Source organism: Ascidiella aspersa, chromosome 2, assembly GCF_963924565.1.
Source record: "Ascidiella aspersa chromosome 2, kaAscAspe10.2, whole genome shotgun sequence".
Taxonomy (NCBI): Eukaryota; Metazoa; Chordata; class Ascidiacea; order Phlebobranchia; family Ascidiidae; genus Ascidiella; species Ascidiella aspersa.
The window spans coordinates 1,973,208-1,989,327 of NC_139448.1; the positions used below are offsets into that span (position 1 = coordinate 1,973,208).

General features: G+C 36.8%; 1 protein-coding gene across 1 annotated transcript in view; it reads right to left on the bottom strand.

Annotated features, from left to right (window-relative positions):
* Positions 1–5,039: 5,039 nt before the first annotated feature.
* LOC146163091 (uncharacterized) overlaps positions 5,040–16,120 on the bottom strand; it is a 33,961-nt gene continuing 22,880 nt past the window's right edge. Inside the window, exons 13-16 of the mRNA XM_083381329.1 lie at positions 14,650–14,792; positions 9,963–10,123; positions 8,075–8,228; positions 5,040–6,582 (exon numbers count right to left, since the gene is read on the bottom strand). Of these exons, the coding sequence (XP_083237455.1) occupies positions 8,118–8,228; positions 9,963–10,123; positions 14,650–14,792 (415 nt within the window). The 3' untranslated portion in view covers positions 5,040–6,582; positions 8,075–8,117. The remainder of the gene's footprint in view (positions 6,583–8,074; positions 8,229–9,962; positions 10,124–14,649; positions 14,793–16,120) is intronic.

The following is a 16,120-nucleotide window of genomic DNA, read 5'->3' on the forward strand; positions in this document are numbered from 1 at the left end:
TGGCACATTGTACAGCAATTCCATTTGAAAAGAGTCTTTTAAAGTTTTTAAGATTAATTAATTTCTGTCTTTTTCCGACGAATTGAAATGTTTGCCAAGATGTACTTTCATCCTGCGTTCATGCTGTGATTAAAATATCCTTTTTATTTTTATTTAATAGAAAAATTCATAGAAAAGTGCATAACAGCCTTAAACTGTTTGGAGGTAATAAAGCTTTAACATATACTAAAGAGATGAATGCCTTAATCATAACACAAAGACCCAGAAACCTACAGTCAGTGTCTCGGACTAAAACTTTGATAAATTAACAGCACTGTCTTTGCTAAGTATATCTTCAATAATTGACTGTCCTATTATTTAAAATATTTACAATAGGTTGTTAACGCGGACAACAGTAAATTAATCATTGAATATATATAATTACAAATGGGTATATGTGTCACCATGCAAGCCGTGAAAACATTGAATAGTCACTTCTTAAACCTACTTACCCAGCAAAGGAATTAAAACAGATAAAGAAATAAAGCATAAAAATTTTGCAAACCAAGAAATTAAATCTAAATATACCACCACCTGAACCCAAACCCCAGCCAATGCATAATGACTAACTGGTGTATGTATTCCTAAGCAATCCGGCTAAATAGACACTTTATTAAAAATGTTACAATAAATGTCAATGCCTATGATTTTAACTTTGATAAAGGTTTGAGTTCTTCATAAAACTGTCTTAGTTCTAACGTACACTTTAAAATAAACAACTCTCATCTCTGTCAAAACGTTTGTCACTGGTCTTGAATCGTAATACACTTTCATGGGTTTATATCGTCAACAATATTTTGGTAAAGGTGCGAGTTAGCGTTTGATAGGTGTTGGGTCAAGCTGTATTATTATATTTATTCTGCTGTGTTTGTTTTTTCCTTGTAATTTAAATTTTGTCAATTCGTTTGGTTAATGTAAAAGAAAAGGGCGCTGGTCTAGAATCCTACCACAACAAACAATATTTTGGTTTGGGTCCGGGTTAGCGTTTGGGTTAGGGTGGGTCAAGTATTATTATTAAATAATGAATATAATAATACTTCACCCACCCACACCCAAACACTAACTCTCACCCTAACACAAATATTGTGCATTGATTTAATAATGTGGTAGGATTCTAGACAAGCGCCAAGAAAAGTGGTAGGATTCTAGAACAGCCATTGCCATACAAACATGCTGTAGCTACTTTTCTTAAAAATGTTACAATAAGCGTCAATGCCTACGATTTTAACCTAAATAATTTTAATGAGTTTTCACACTGTCTTTGGAAAAGAACACTTTTAATAACCAACTGATCTTGATTAAAACCTTTTAATACTTTGCAATGCTTGCGAGAACCTTCCATAAAAGCTAGGGCAACGTGCCACGAAACTCTACCTTCTGTGAAACGTTTTACTCGTGGAACAATTTTGTCGTCCAACACAGCTATGACGTCACACCGCTATCAGCTGTTTCTTGCATGACGATTATTCAGCATTTCTTTTTTCTGCGAGGCTGTGTCCATTAAATAATTAATTAGCGTGGTTTTAAAATTCGAATACAGTTAGATCAAAGAGATTCTAAACTATGGAAAGCCATTGATTTATCATAGGGATATCTGATACTTGATATTTCATTTAAATCCGCGATTCTTTGAGTAAAAAGGGTTACGATCCGGTTCCATACCACATGACGTCATTACTAACCATCAGAAATTGTACCGATACCACTTGGCATCCAGTATCGGCCCGATTCGATAATATCGGTCATCTTTCTTAACCCTGTATTGACTCCTACGATAGGGTTCCATTTTTGAACCGAAAAAAAACGGACACAATTATGTAAGGTTCTAGCGGCACCAATATGTTTTATAAAAGCATTTTTTCCCAAATTTGTTAAATCCACACATTATTTTCCAATTTATCCCACGTAACTGGATTAGTCAAGGTAAAAAATCTCTCACAGACGCAAAGTGTAACACCAAAATTCCTGACAAAAGTCCAAAAAACTGGACGTATGGCAACCTTATCTTACAATTATCTACAATTCTCAAGGAAATTTGCAAATTTTACAGCAAACATGCCATTAACTATGCGCCATCAGCATAAGTCAACCAACCAACCACATTCAGTTTTGTGTTGGCTGCAAGATATGGGAATTCTTCTTGCGTGAGAAAACTGAAAATCCGTGGCACGTCTCATCTCATCAAGTCAGCTGACAACGCGACATTATATTTTAACTTATCTTGGTTCAATTTTGCACTGCGCATGTCAAAGTGTCGTATTGACTGGTATTTAAACATCGCGCATTCCTGATAAGTCAACCAGGTTAATTTGGAAAGGCAGGACTCACGTTGCGTCTGCAATATTCCACGGGGTAAAATAAAAACCTGACTTTTTGTAATAAACGTTTATGACATTTTACAAACGTATTTATAACAATTGAAAATGATGCACATACATATGTGTGTTAACAACTGTGATCTAGCCCTTCCGAAGCTGCCTTTATGACCAACGATTACGGCTTACGTATCATAGTACACCGAAAGCCATCGCAGCCTTATAGCAGGCTAGTTGTTGTTCTAGCCTGCGCTGCTTGCATCATTGATCGACAGATTCGGTGAGTCTGCGATGGATGTGGTGTACGCATTTATAACATTTTATATTTACCGCTGATAATAAACGCCGGAAATGTTTTGCAGTTTTGTCTAACTTTACCTCACAACTGGAAATGTTTGATAATGTCGGATCGGAGACGATACCCGATACTAAATTGATTAGTCCATTAGATCTATGTTTTGAAAGCCTTTTCTAGTTTAAAAAAACATTGAGAAAATATATTGTCTAAAAAATCGAACATAAATAGGCTAGGTGATGTATAACGCAAAACTACTTCGGCGCAAATACTATAAAAATGATCAACATTTCACTTATTAAGTCGACTTATTTCGATGGTAATGACGTCATTCGGTATTGATTCGATATTTTTTGCCTGAATATCGGGTTTTGGAATGATAAACCAAGTATCGAGCATCCCCACTTACAACAAAACTTAAATTAGAGCGATAAGCTGCTAACATTAATTGTAATATAATTTGTAAATTGCTGGCGTTCTAATTCTTGTTATAAGTTTATTTAGGCTACGTTCTAATTAACCGATAAAACTACTTCGTCCAACGGCGAATTCAGTTTCTTAATAGGAACAAATTTTTCGCTACAAAAATGCCTTAAAACTGTCAATCTAGGCTAAACTCTTTTACATTTACATAGCTATAAGACAATATGCGATTTAATTAAAATGATGGCGAATTGACAAAATATAATTAATTTTTTTAATTTAATTCTGCAGATTCCTTATCTAATTTGGCAAAACAGAAAAGTTCCAATGTTATGCTAATCCAATTTCAGAAATACGCTGAAAGATTTCTATTTGTCTAAGTCTGTTCGCGATACCACGTGTTATCTGTCCTTATAGCACTGCGTGACTTAATAGTGATTAGGCATTAAAAATCTAATTATAACCGGCATTACTTATATATCTCCGCCTACGCAACATATTGCTGATGAGAATTGCCTTGCGTCAGCCAATTAAGGAATGACTCTACAGAAAGTTGCAAATTTACCAAGCGCGTGCAAAAAACACTCTAATGACACCTCTGGTTTTTTGTGAGTGTCATAACTCTTGATTTATGGCTTAGCAGCATATGTTGCAGAGTGACACGACAAATGTGTATGCTGTTCTTAGTAAAATGACCTTATTATTTACTGGGATTATTTATGCCTAATGTCAATGTTACAAACAATTAATGAAACACTTATGAAATTTGACAGCTGTATTTTTTGCCTAAAACATTACTTATTGGTATTGGAATAAAACACAAACTGTCAGGCATAGAAACGACTTGCTTACCTAACTACATGAACCACCCTGCTAAAACTAACTTACAACTTTTTCCCCTATAATATAAATATCCTTCTCGGCTTAGGTTTTTCAACTTACGAACCACAGGTACAAGCACATGCTATTTATTGATAGGCAGTTAACAACAACCATGCTTGTAGTGTGGTGATGAGGGTAGAACAACAAGTAGATCAACAACTACATCGGGAGCCGCAGCTTGTGTACCGGCCAAGTAAAACCACAACGAAATAATATATATAAATGCGGCGACACGCGCAGGAAATACGACAAAATACGCCCATTCCATCCAATATACGCCAAATTATGGTAAAAGTTCTGTACAATATTGGGTGAAATCGAGGTAAGTTTTGTACCGAATGTTGTTGATTTAATTTAAGGTTGATTTGGGTTTTTTAATGGAGTTTTCGCACTGTTTAGCATTATTTTCGCACCGTTTATCATTATTTTCGCACCGTTTAGCATTATAGGTTAAAAAGTGATGGAAACACATGAAAGTACTGAAAATGTGTCCCGGTAAGTTTTGATACTTTCAGCTAATTTACTGAAAAACTTGGAACCAGTTTTTGTTAGAGGTCAATTTTCTTTTAAGCAAACTCTATTTCCGATAAATCGGATCGGAGCCGATACCCGATACCAAGTGGTTGTATCGGTTATCGTCCGATACTAGGGTGGTATCGGTGCTGATCCGATAATAAACTAATATCGGAACCATGGTTTGTGATTCAACCCAGCGGTTCTACAGCAAAAGTCGATTTTTTTAAAACGTTTATATTTATGTCGGATCTCACATGTGAACGATTCAAATATTAGGTCGGTGGCTTCGTATTTTTAACGAGGTAGTTTAAGGCTTATTTAAAGATAGGTTTCTTTTTGACCGAAATGCGTTGAAAATGAACCAGAGCAGTTCTCCTTAAACTATAGACGACCCATATGAGAGCAAACATATCGCAAAATGAAAGTTGAATGCAACTATTCTTGCCTTAATAAGAATATCAAAGCCCATACAGAAGTAGGCACATTTTGAACGTTTCGAATAACTCTTTATTCATTTTCAACATATCTTTATTCATTTTTCAGATGTTGAAAATGAATAAAGAGTTATTCGAAACGTTCAAAATGCTACATACTTCTGTATGGGCTTTGATATTCTTATTACGTCTTACTACAACCTCCAACCATTATGCTCCAAAGTTTATATTCTTGCCTTGTTTTACGATACTTTTTCGCAGACCGTATTTTTTGTTAATTTTTTTAGAATAAGGAGATAAAATTTAAAATATGTTTCGAAGGTTCACAAATAGTTTAAGAAGAACTGCTTAGAGGGTTGTGTGAAGTGTAAGGTTGGCAATAAGCTAAAATAACTTTTTTAAAGAAAGAAAGCAATAAATTATCAGGGGTTTCCTAATGTTTAACAAAACGGCGATTGAGTTAAAAAATTACAAAAAACGCGCCTCGTAAAGTGTAGCGACTTTTTAGTTATGTTGAGAAACCTTGTAAAGCGAAACCTGCGGTATTTGATTTCGTTTTCTTCGCGAGTGAGACTGAAATATTGCGACTTTGATATTCAAGGATGGTGGAAAGGAACTAATATTTATGAAAAAAACAATCAAGGTTTGAAAATAAAACTTTTCTCATATCGATAGGTACTTAAAGCCAGCTTATTGAGAACCTGTTGGTCGAAATGGCTTCACGTTTTGTGAATGGGAATATATTGGTGGGACGCATTTATGGGCAAGATATTTGCGGGTGAGGTTTAAGCGACCAAACGGAACCGTAAAATAAAATGTCACATTAAAAAGTGAATGTTTTTTAAATTGCTATTCGTTTATAGAGGGGTTGGACAATTTTCACAATTTTTTGCGATCTGTCATAATTTCTGTCAATATTTGAGGCCAGTTGTGGTTTTAGCTTCAATTAAGCGCTAAAATACAAAAAGGACGAACGTAGACACAGAAATGGGACAAGACGGGAAAATGCGTGCTCGAAAAATGCGAGAAAGCGTGTGTAATGAAATGGCGACACCGTGCGGGTGTTTGGCGGGGTAACATCGGCCGCTAGGGGCGCACCGGAGCGAAAACTTGGCGCGGACGGAAAAAATCACGCCGGGGTTAGTTAAAGTGGGAAAGTACCGGATATTAAGGTCGCAAAAGCTACAAAGCGGAGGTTTTTCGGTTTAGCACCATTATTTATCATTTTTCTACAGCGAAGCACCGTGTTTTCACCTACATAAAGGCCACCGCGAAATTAAAATAAAAAACAATCTATTTTCGATAAAATGTTTACAACGTAAAGGTTACGCGCGCAATAAAACAAATAAAAACGCGTTAATCGATGCGATCGCGGGAGAATAAAGTAGAAAAAAAAGCACCAAAAAACACCAACAACAACAAAAGGCTTTCTGAATAATATTCTGTGGAACATTTTGGGTTTGGCACCGTCGTTTGTTTTCGGCGCAATTCTAAACAAAAAAGTAAAATTCAAAGACACGGTGGAAAGGCAACAACACATTTGTTGAATTTCTTCGCGCTGAGATCAAAAAAATGCAGAAAAGTGTCAAAAAGGCACGAAATAATGGGTTTCCGCATCACTGCTTGTTCAATGGTGTTGCATGTTGCGGAGATGCAAGTTGTTATGTACAAAGTTGTTCTGAAATCCATAAATGGCAGAAGGTAAAATGCTGTTCTCACTGTTTGATAAAAACTAGTTAGTACGATTATCTTTAAATAAATAACAGTGCTGTAATATCTAGAGTGCCTTCATTTTTCAATATAGCATATTTTAACATTTTCTATTGATTGGTAAAAAAACGGGTTAGAGAGCCGCATGCCTTCGGAACCGGTTTTATCGGAATTAGTTGTCTAGTCAGGATTGTAATGCAAGCAAGGTAAGGTTAATAATAAATTGAACCTCCGGTGAGAATTGAACTCACGACCTCGGTCATACCGCCGCTCTATTAACTGAGCTACACGGGTTTAGAAGGGAGCAAGTCAATCAACAACCATAGCACTATTGTCTGCTGCATCCTTTTCGTAAAACTAGCTTGTGGTGAGATTCGAACTCACGACCTCGGTCATATCGGGAACGTCGCGCTACCAACCGAGCTACACAGGGTCAGAAGGGAGCAAGTCGAGAAACATCTGTACACCGTTAGACATAAAGTTTATAGATAAAACCAAAATTAATGGCAATACTTTAGAGCACACACTGTTACTCACGCACACAAAAATTCGTCGAAATATATAATTAAAAACTATTAGTTGTCTAAATATGCCCGGTAGTAGACAAATCACGCCACACAAGGTTTAACTTAACGTAAAAGTTTAAAATGTTTTACAGACACAATCACATCTATGAGACAGCAGTTACACTTGAAATATTCCATATTAAACCCTGTGCTAGCATACAGAGCCATGTGATAGTTTAAGCGCGTGCCCTCTAAAAGACCAGAGTAAAGCAAGCATAGGTGAAGTTACGTGCTATAGGTCACGTAATACAACATGAGGGTGGCTTGTACGATTAAAGTTGCGACACACTTCCATTATTGTGTTTGCTGTTTAACTTGCACAGCATTCACAAATACACACAAGCGTTATATAAGGAATGTGGCATTACGATAATGGACACGGAACTACCGCGAGTGAAAATTAAATCGAAGAAATACTCGTTATAGGATGACGTTTATAGCTGTTCGCATTAAATTAATTTTTACCCTTTTGGAATCAATATCTTTATAACTCAAAAAAAGTAGCACTAAAAATATCTAAATAAAAGTTTACGTTTTTCAAAGTAGGTTAGTTTTTTAGGTTTTTCTGTTTTATTTAAAATGGGAAAAGTTTTATAAAAAAAGAGAGGTATTTTAGCTTAATATAATTTTTATAACTTGAATAAAAATGTTACATAAGTCGAACGTTACGGGATTTCTTGCAATAAACCAAATATTTGATTTCTATAATATTTTGGTTTCTATAGATTTCTACTTTGACCCGATAAAGCACAGTTGTGCGAAAGCTTGTCAAGAATTCAATAGAATATGTCTGTATGAAGTGCAGCGTGATTCCTCTATTTGGTTTCTGTAGACATTCATGATATTAAATAATTTATATGAAACAAAATAACTCTACAAGCATGTAAAAATTACCTTTTGGCGGGAAATTGGCGTTTGGCGGGAAATTGGCGGACTCCTATTGGCTCTGCGTGGATAGCTCGGACGCCTGCTGCCTCTGGTGGTGAACTTGGGTGCAAAGGTCAAGGGCAGGGTCAGCGAACTCGTCAGCCGACTCAACTATGCTCGTCTGTGAAGCAAACGTTAGATTAGTAAAAAAACAACTGAATCAGAGGTTCTAAGGTCGGTCTATAATATAGGAGTTATCAATTTTTTTTCAAAAAAGACTTAAAACTTTGCTGTAATCGTTGTAGCAATATTTCTTAGCTGCTTTGTAGTTCTTTATTGGTTTAACTCGGGGGCTCGGAGTCTGCCCGGGACTGGGAACCCGAGGTCGACGTGCGCATGCACAGTACCAAATTAAAAAAATGGAATATTTACCTATTTTGTCAAAATAGAAATAACTTAAAATATTGCTGTAATGGTTGTAGCAAAGATTCTTAGCTGCTTTGTAGTCGTTTGGGTGACTTTTTCTACTTATGACAATGTTTTTCCCCCAAAAAATTGTGTCACCTTTTAATGTGCTTGGGTCGCCAACTGCGGTAGTTTTATGTGGTTAGGTTAATTGAGATTGGTTCTTGTGCAAAAAAAATTCTTTAACTTATTTAACGCGTATCCCTAAACAATTTTTAGGGGGTGCTTTGACAAGGGTTAGCATGAAACTTTTTAGAGATGACGTCATAAGATAGGCGAAGTTAAATAACTTGCTATTTCCGGTCGAACTCATGCGCGAATAAAAAAATGAGTCTAAATACATTGAAGGTGAGAGTGAGGCCAAAGCGTAATTAATCTCTTTAAAACATAAAGCCAAACTGAGGCTTTCTTGGACTCAAAAAATACAACAAACGGACCCCAGTTTAAGAACCCCTGCTTTAGATCTTTAGATCTTTATCAAACATTCCAAGTTCACCTTATCTGGAAGCGATAAGAACCGACCAAGTTAATACGAAGGATTTCCTCAATAAACCGCAAACCATTCGAGGGATTGCGGATCGGGGATGGTCGGAGACGACTTCCTCTACGGTGTTTGTTTTGACTTTTGTGATAATGACGTCATCCAAATATAGAAATGACGTCATGATACATGGGTTCAGTAGAGGGTAAAAGCCGTTTTCCATTTAAGTTAATGCTTGGTTAAAGCGGAAGAGCAATAATGGATTCTGCTTGAGATATGATCTGGTGTTTTGTGGAGATGCATTTAGTTAAGTGGAGATTGCTGGAAGTTAATCACTGCGAGCAAAAAGCAATCTGGCTTTGCATCAAATATCGTGCTTAAAATACGTGCCGTTTTGGGAATAGGGATTACCGGTGAAGATTTTTGCTTTTTAAGATTGAAAATATATGCGTTTGCAAATTTATGAGCAACTATATTTTAAAATCCGCTCACCTAATATTCTAGGTTTAATATTTAAAAAAAAATTTTAAATTTTAATTTAGGTTAAATTAAATTTTTTTAGTATTGCGAATGTCCATATTTGTTTTTTTACATAATCTCAAAGTTTTATCTTTACTTTTTTATACTTTTTCGTATAGCCATGTTTTTTTTGCGAATTTTCACGCTTTTTGTACGTACAATAATATTTAACCCCCATTTTTTACATTTTCACCCTAACCCTCACCAGCGACTCGCTTCTCCACAAACTTTATTTTTAAATATTTTTATAACTTTTTGATAATCATATACTAAATAATTTTCACAGTTTTTATACGTGCAATAATATTTTACCCCCACTTTTTTACATTTTCTCCCAAACACTCACCAGTGACTCGCCCAAAGTGTCTTTTATTTTTTTTACCAATTTCACACTTTCCGTTCGTACAAGAATATTTTAACCCTATTTGTTTAATTTCATCCAAAACTCACCAGGGACTCGCTCCTCCCCAAACTGATCCTGGTGCCCCTCTTGCTCAGGGGATCTCCCTCCTCACCCGGGGATTCCCCCTCACCCATCACGAACACGCGGCTCAAGCGACGCGTCAAACTCACGCAACTCACGCGGTTCATGGAGTGGCGTGTGATGTCACCTGTGATGCAACACTGACGTCATTACGGTGGGGAGTTGTTAAAATGATTTAGTGGGTTGAATATCTAACTAAATAATAGCGATAAAGTTGGACATAGAACATTGACGGAGGGCAATTATTTTTAACTGGGGGTCGCATGACACCGAGTGTATTTTACGGCTATGTCAAATTGTGGATCTTAAATACAAATATTATGGAGTGTAATGTCTTTTTTGTTTTGAAGTGTTATTCTTCACAAAAAAGCAAAATAGAATTGTTTTGTTTTGACTGATAAGAGTAAGAATAGGTAACGAAATCTTACGAGCGTAATTTCAATAAAAAGTAAAAACGTAAAAGCTTATTTTTGCTAAAACGATTTAGAAGAAATGAGACGCGGGGCGTGTTTTGCCCAGGTCTGACTTGAAGGAACATTGGATCCAGTACTAAAGTGCCATTGTGTGAAAGTTCTACTACAACAATGCTAATATCGACGTCACAATTGATAGGAGTTTGAAGTGAGTCTGACAATAAATAACAAAGCTGAGATAGAAGTAGGTGTCTGCTGAAATCTTTAAAATAAACCGTTAAAACAAGCAGGTTAGCAGTGGCCAAAGGTGAAGTGTTAGTCGTAAAACTTGAACAATAAGAAATTGAATCGCTGTAACGTTGATCAACGTAAACGTTTATTTTTGTAGAATCTCTCGCAGACGATAAATGTAAAAAAATCCTTGCTTTCAAATCGCTCAAATATATTAGACTGTTTAGGCCAAGGGTTCTTCACCTTTTTTGCATGTTTTACCCTTTTAACAAAGATGAATATCAGATTTACCCCAAATATATAAAATGGTTCTATTTTTTTGAAAAACGAGTAGCAAATTTTATCAGTTATGATGTAACAATGAAGTTAAGAGATAAGGATGTTGCCAATTAACTAAAATAGCCATCATCGCGAAAAATAATGTTACCGACACTAGATGATAAAGAATTAATAGGCTACTATAGGCTAACATCGAATCGAATTAGCAGTTAATCTGAACTGGGAAAGTAGGCCACCAATACCTACGGCTTGCACACTTTTCCTGTCCTGTCAACTGATGTGGATATTTTGATTGATAGCTCATTTACCCCCTAAAACGAGAAAATTTACCCCCTGGGGTAAATTTAACCCAGGTTAAGAATGGCTGGTTTAGGCGAAAACGGATATAAAGCTGATATGTGACATATATGTGCGAATATTTTAAAGAAAAAAGGCCCAACATTTGGACAATTTCTATGAATCTTAGTTTTGGCTGCTTTTCTGTTGTGATCCGCAACAAAACTCCTAGGAAAGTCGTAAAACCACTATTATTGGAATGTTACGTCACCCAAGCACCAGTAACCCACATCAACGTGGGTGGTCTTTGGGGGGTTGCATCGCTGGGTTTAACAATATTTACAGTTTACGGCTAAACTTCCAGGATCACACACAGCACAAAGCAGCCTTGAAATGCCAGTCACATTCTGCGCAGCTTTTTGCCCAGGACTGTTTAACATTTGTTTTATGTTTTTCGTTTAATTTAACATTCGAAAAAATGGTCTCTGTTATTTATCTGTTTTTCCTTTTATAGTAACGCAGTGGTTTTCTTTTATTGGCTTGAGGCACCTTACAGAAATTATAAATAGTTCGCCGCACCCTTGCTAGTATTTTTGCTGAGTGGTTAACTGTAACGTTACAATAAACGGGATTGAAACAGCGCATTAACAGTGCAACAAGGTTGAAAAAAACTTTTCATTTTTTGGCATTTTTATCGTACACAAAAAATTGTATTAAGAAGCCTACCAATAGAACAAAAAATGGTGTCTAAAGACTTTGAAATATCTCTTGGCACCCTTGAGCGTGAAAAATGACACTCTAAAGTGACGCAGCACCCCGGTTAAGAAGCACTATAGTACCGAAAAGGCGAACTGGTTGGAAAAGGGTCGTCTATTACGAAGTGGCCATATAAGTCTTCTAAACCATCTACAAGCTCAAAATGCGTTGGAAAACATCATAAAAGGAATTATTTCTTGCAAACCTGACTCAAATTATTATTCCTTTTCACGGCGGTGTTATGAAGGTTACTAGTACTATAAAAACAAATGGCGTAAGATTTACTATTGCGTTTATGAAGTGCCACCCACATACCAATAAATGTATTTAATGTTTTTTCACCCACGCCTAAAAAATTCCAATAAAACTGATACAAAATTACGTTTCCAATAAATATTTTGTAACTCTTTATTGTTGAAAATAAATAAATAGTTATTCAAAATGTTCATAAAATGCTACATACTTCTGTATAGGCTTTGATAAAACACACATTGTTTAGAGGACACTAGTGATTTTATGATAGCACCACTAACAATAAACGGCTATCGACAAAAGCCACAATATCGATCTATTTACATTCCACCTGCGGTTAGAAACACTTTACAGCACAGGTCGATATTAGAAAGAAGACTGAAAACTCGCAACATACGATTAAATCACACAGCAAATGACTCAGTTCCCTTTTTACGAATAGTTCAAGCGTTTGTGGTCGTTTATATCTTTATTTCGTTTCTAGATTGTTCAAGTCCAAGGCGGGCTATTCGCAAAAAAAAACCTGAAGGGATGAATAAACACTGGTATAACACCAATAACAAATCCCCGCTATGGACAAAAGCCGCTAAAAAGGCAAAATATCGATCTATTTACATTCCACCTGCGGTTGGAACCGCTTCACAGCACACCGGTCGATATTAAAAAGCAGACTGAAACCTCGCAACATACGATTAAATCACACAACCCACTTTAATGTTTAGCAATGAATCATTTTTTTGGTTAAAGCGAACACTTCGGATGTTTAGCGGTCGTTTTACAAACTACTTGTATTGTTGTAAATTAGTCATTCCGAGATGAATCAATTACAATTTGGCAAAAAATTAAGTCATGACCAGCAGTATAAAGTGTGTTCAGCACAAGAACTCCATTTAATTTGAAAATAGCTAAAGTAAACCCTTCTGTTGTTCAGTTTTATATCAGGGTCTGTTTTAGAACTAAATTGAAAGGATTCACATAAGCTGCATTTAACCCAATCTGTGAGTAGTGATGTTTAGTTCAATTCTTGGCAACAAATTAAAAAATTCACAGAAAACGCGTTTTATCGTAACGTGAAAAGCGATCTTTGAGAAAATAGTCCGCTTATTGGTCGGTACTCGGTAGATAAATAATATCATTAAACAAGTTTTGAGAAAGCAGTAACAAAAACTTCAAATCTGCGTACAAATATCTTAAAACGGTCTTTTTTAACAGGCCCTACCAGGGATGTCCAACCTGCGGCCCGCCTGGAATTTTTGTGCGGCCCGCTAGTCATTTTCACTCCCAAGTAGTAATAAATCTAAAGGCCAATACTTAATCTTGAAACTTGATAGGTTCTGCGGCCCATTTAATTATTTCAAGTGTCAATGCGGTCCACTATAATAAAATGTTGGACATCCCTGTCCTATACAGTAAACGCAATGTACCCTGTTTTATTCAATTTATTTGTAAACAAAAAATTCGTCAAAACCAGGTAAACATTTTACATTAACCCTCTTTTAGTTCATAAGTAGCATTATGACGTCGATAAAGTACATTGTATTATTGGAAAGTTCACACAATGCTTTGTGAGGTGCCTGTCTGTCGCCTAACGTAAGTAGCCGGATATAAACAACACAACTCGTGATATCCGCTCCACTCCATCCACAACAACTAGAGTGCTCAGGGCTATGTGGGTGGTCCGGCTGGGACATGACCACATGTGGATGACTATAGACGGTTGGTCCGGCTGGGACATGACCACATGTGGATGACTATAGACGGTTGGTCCAACTGGGACATGACCACATGTGGATAACTATAGACGGTTGGTCCAACACTGGGACATGACCACATGTGGATAACCATAGAAGGGTGGTCCAACACTGGGACATGACCACATGTGGATAACTATAGACGGGTGGTCCGACACTGGGACATGACCACATGTGGATAACTAATAACTATAAATGGGTGGTCCGACTGGGACATGACCACATGTGGATAACTATAGACGGGTGGTCCAACTGGGACATGACCAGATGTGGATTACTAGAGACGGGTGGTCCGACTGGGACATGACCACATGTGGATAACCATAGATGGGTGGTCCGACACTGGGACATGACCACATGTGGATAACTATAGACGGGTGGTCCAACTGGGACATGACCAGATGTGGATAACTATAGACGGGTGGTCCAACTGGGATATGACCACATGTGGATAACTATAGACGGGTGGACAACACTTGGACATGACCACATGTAGATAACTATAGACGTGTAGGCCAACACCGGGACATGACCACATGTGGATAACTATAGACGGGTGGTCCAACTGGGACGTGACCACATGTGGATAACAATCTCTTTAACTTAACATAAAACCTAATTTGTTTGAATAGAAAAGGTTGAGGACCACCGCACTTATTTTCGCCAGACGAAAAAAATACACAAAACTGACAAACACTTGCCATTTTGTGAGGGTAGGATTAGCTGGGGGGCTTTCGGCATGCCTGGAACAGGCACAGGTTCATCAGGCCAGTTGGAAAGCATGTAGTTGAGGACCTGAATGTGACGTTTGAAGCCGATAGCTGCGCTGAGATCGATTCTGGGGAAAAGTACAGGTTTAACGAAAAATTGCAGGAAAATTACAAACTTCAATAGACTACTTGTATTTCTATAATAATTTGCAGTCGAATTTAAAAAAAATATAATAATCGATAAATCGATATTAAGTGATTGGCCGGCAAAAACTACTTTCTTTTGAAATAAAGGGCTAATTTTACTGAAGGTATGTTAACGCATTTATGCGCGATATTTTAACGAGCCAAGCAAGGACAAAAAAACAATTAGCAGTCACTTTACCAGGGGTATAAGCCAAACTATGACGTCTCTGGGAACATAAATCGCACAATCGACTCTTTAAAAAGCTTTAAAGTAGGTTCTCCCGACAACCCTAATCCACATTCCGCGGTAAAACAAGAGAGCTAGAATCGCGAACTCGCTATTGTGAGGAAACAGTTCAACGACTTTATAACTTAAAAGCTCCCCCGGCTGCGGTTAAGGCCCACTTATAACGGCCACTTGAAAAGCCCCCTTTCTGGCCACGTTTTCAGGCCTTTTGGCCAATATTTTACGTTGAATTATGAGTTCTGTAGCAGCACTTCTTAAACCGGTGAGCCGCGAAGCTCTTTAGCTGGGCCGTGAAAATTTAACCTAGCATTTTTATTTTGGTTTGGTTAATAAGAACCTTGTTCAACTGTACAATTTAGTTTGCTTTGTTGAATAAAATATATGTTTTTTTACCAATTACTTCACTCCATAAGCCCTGTTAAAAGTAGATTATATGCTCTTCGTGTTATAATTGTTTTGCCAGCAAAGCATAATGTGGGACCCAAACAAATTCGCAATAAAGGTCACCCGCTGCTTAAAAAGGTTGAGAAGCACTGTCTACGGGTCAGTTGAAATGACAACTTTAAACGTATATTTTGACTATATATCTTAGCTGGCTTTTAAGGCCGTTTACAAATGATAAGCCTTTTCGGGGGCAATTTTTCGTAGTTATTACTTCAGGTTTTCATGTCACTTCAAAGCGGTTGTTTTTAGACAACATTTGGACACCTATGAACAATAAACATGCTGTTAAAAGAACTATGTTTTGTAATTCTAGACCTGTGTTCTTCAGTGGCCATTTTAAAGGTCAGATCTACTTTTCAAATGTTTTTTTTTTATTTTTGGCTTACTTTAGAAAGGCGCCAGGGACTATTTAAACCACGTTTTAAAGTATTTTTTCAGGTTGGTCAACAGCGACCATTGAAGCAGTCTAGACGTGAAGCAGCGAAACGGATTTGTCAACTTTGCCATATTTGATTTTTAAAGCATTAACGAGTTATAGGAACCAGTGGTCTATTTGAACAGCACAGCTGTTGTAAATAT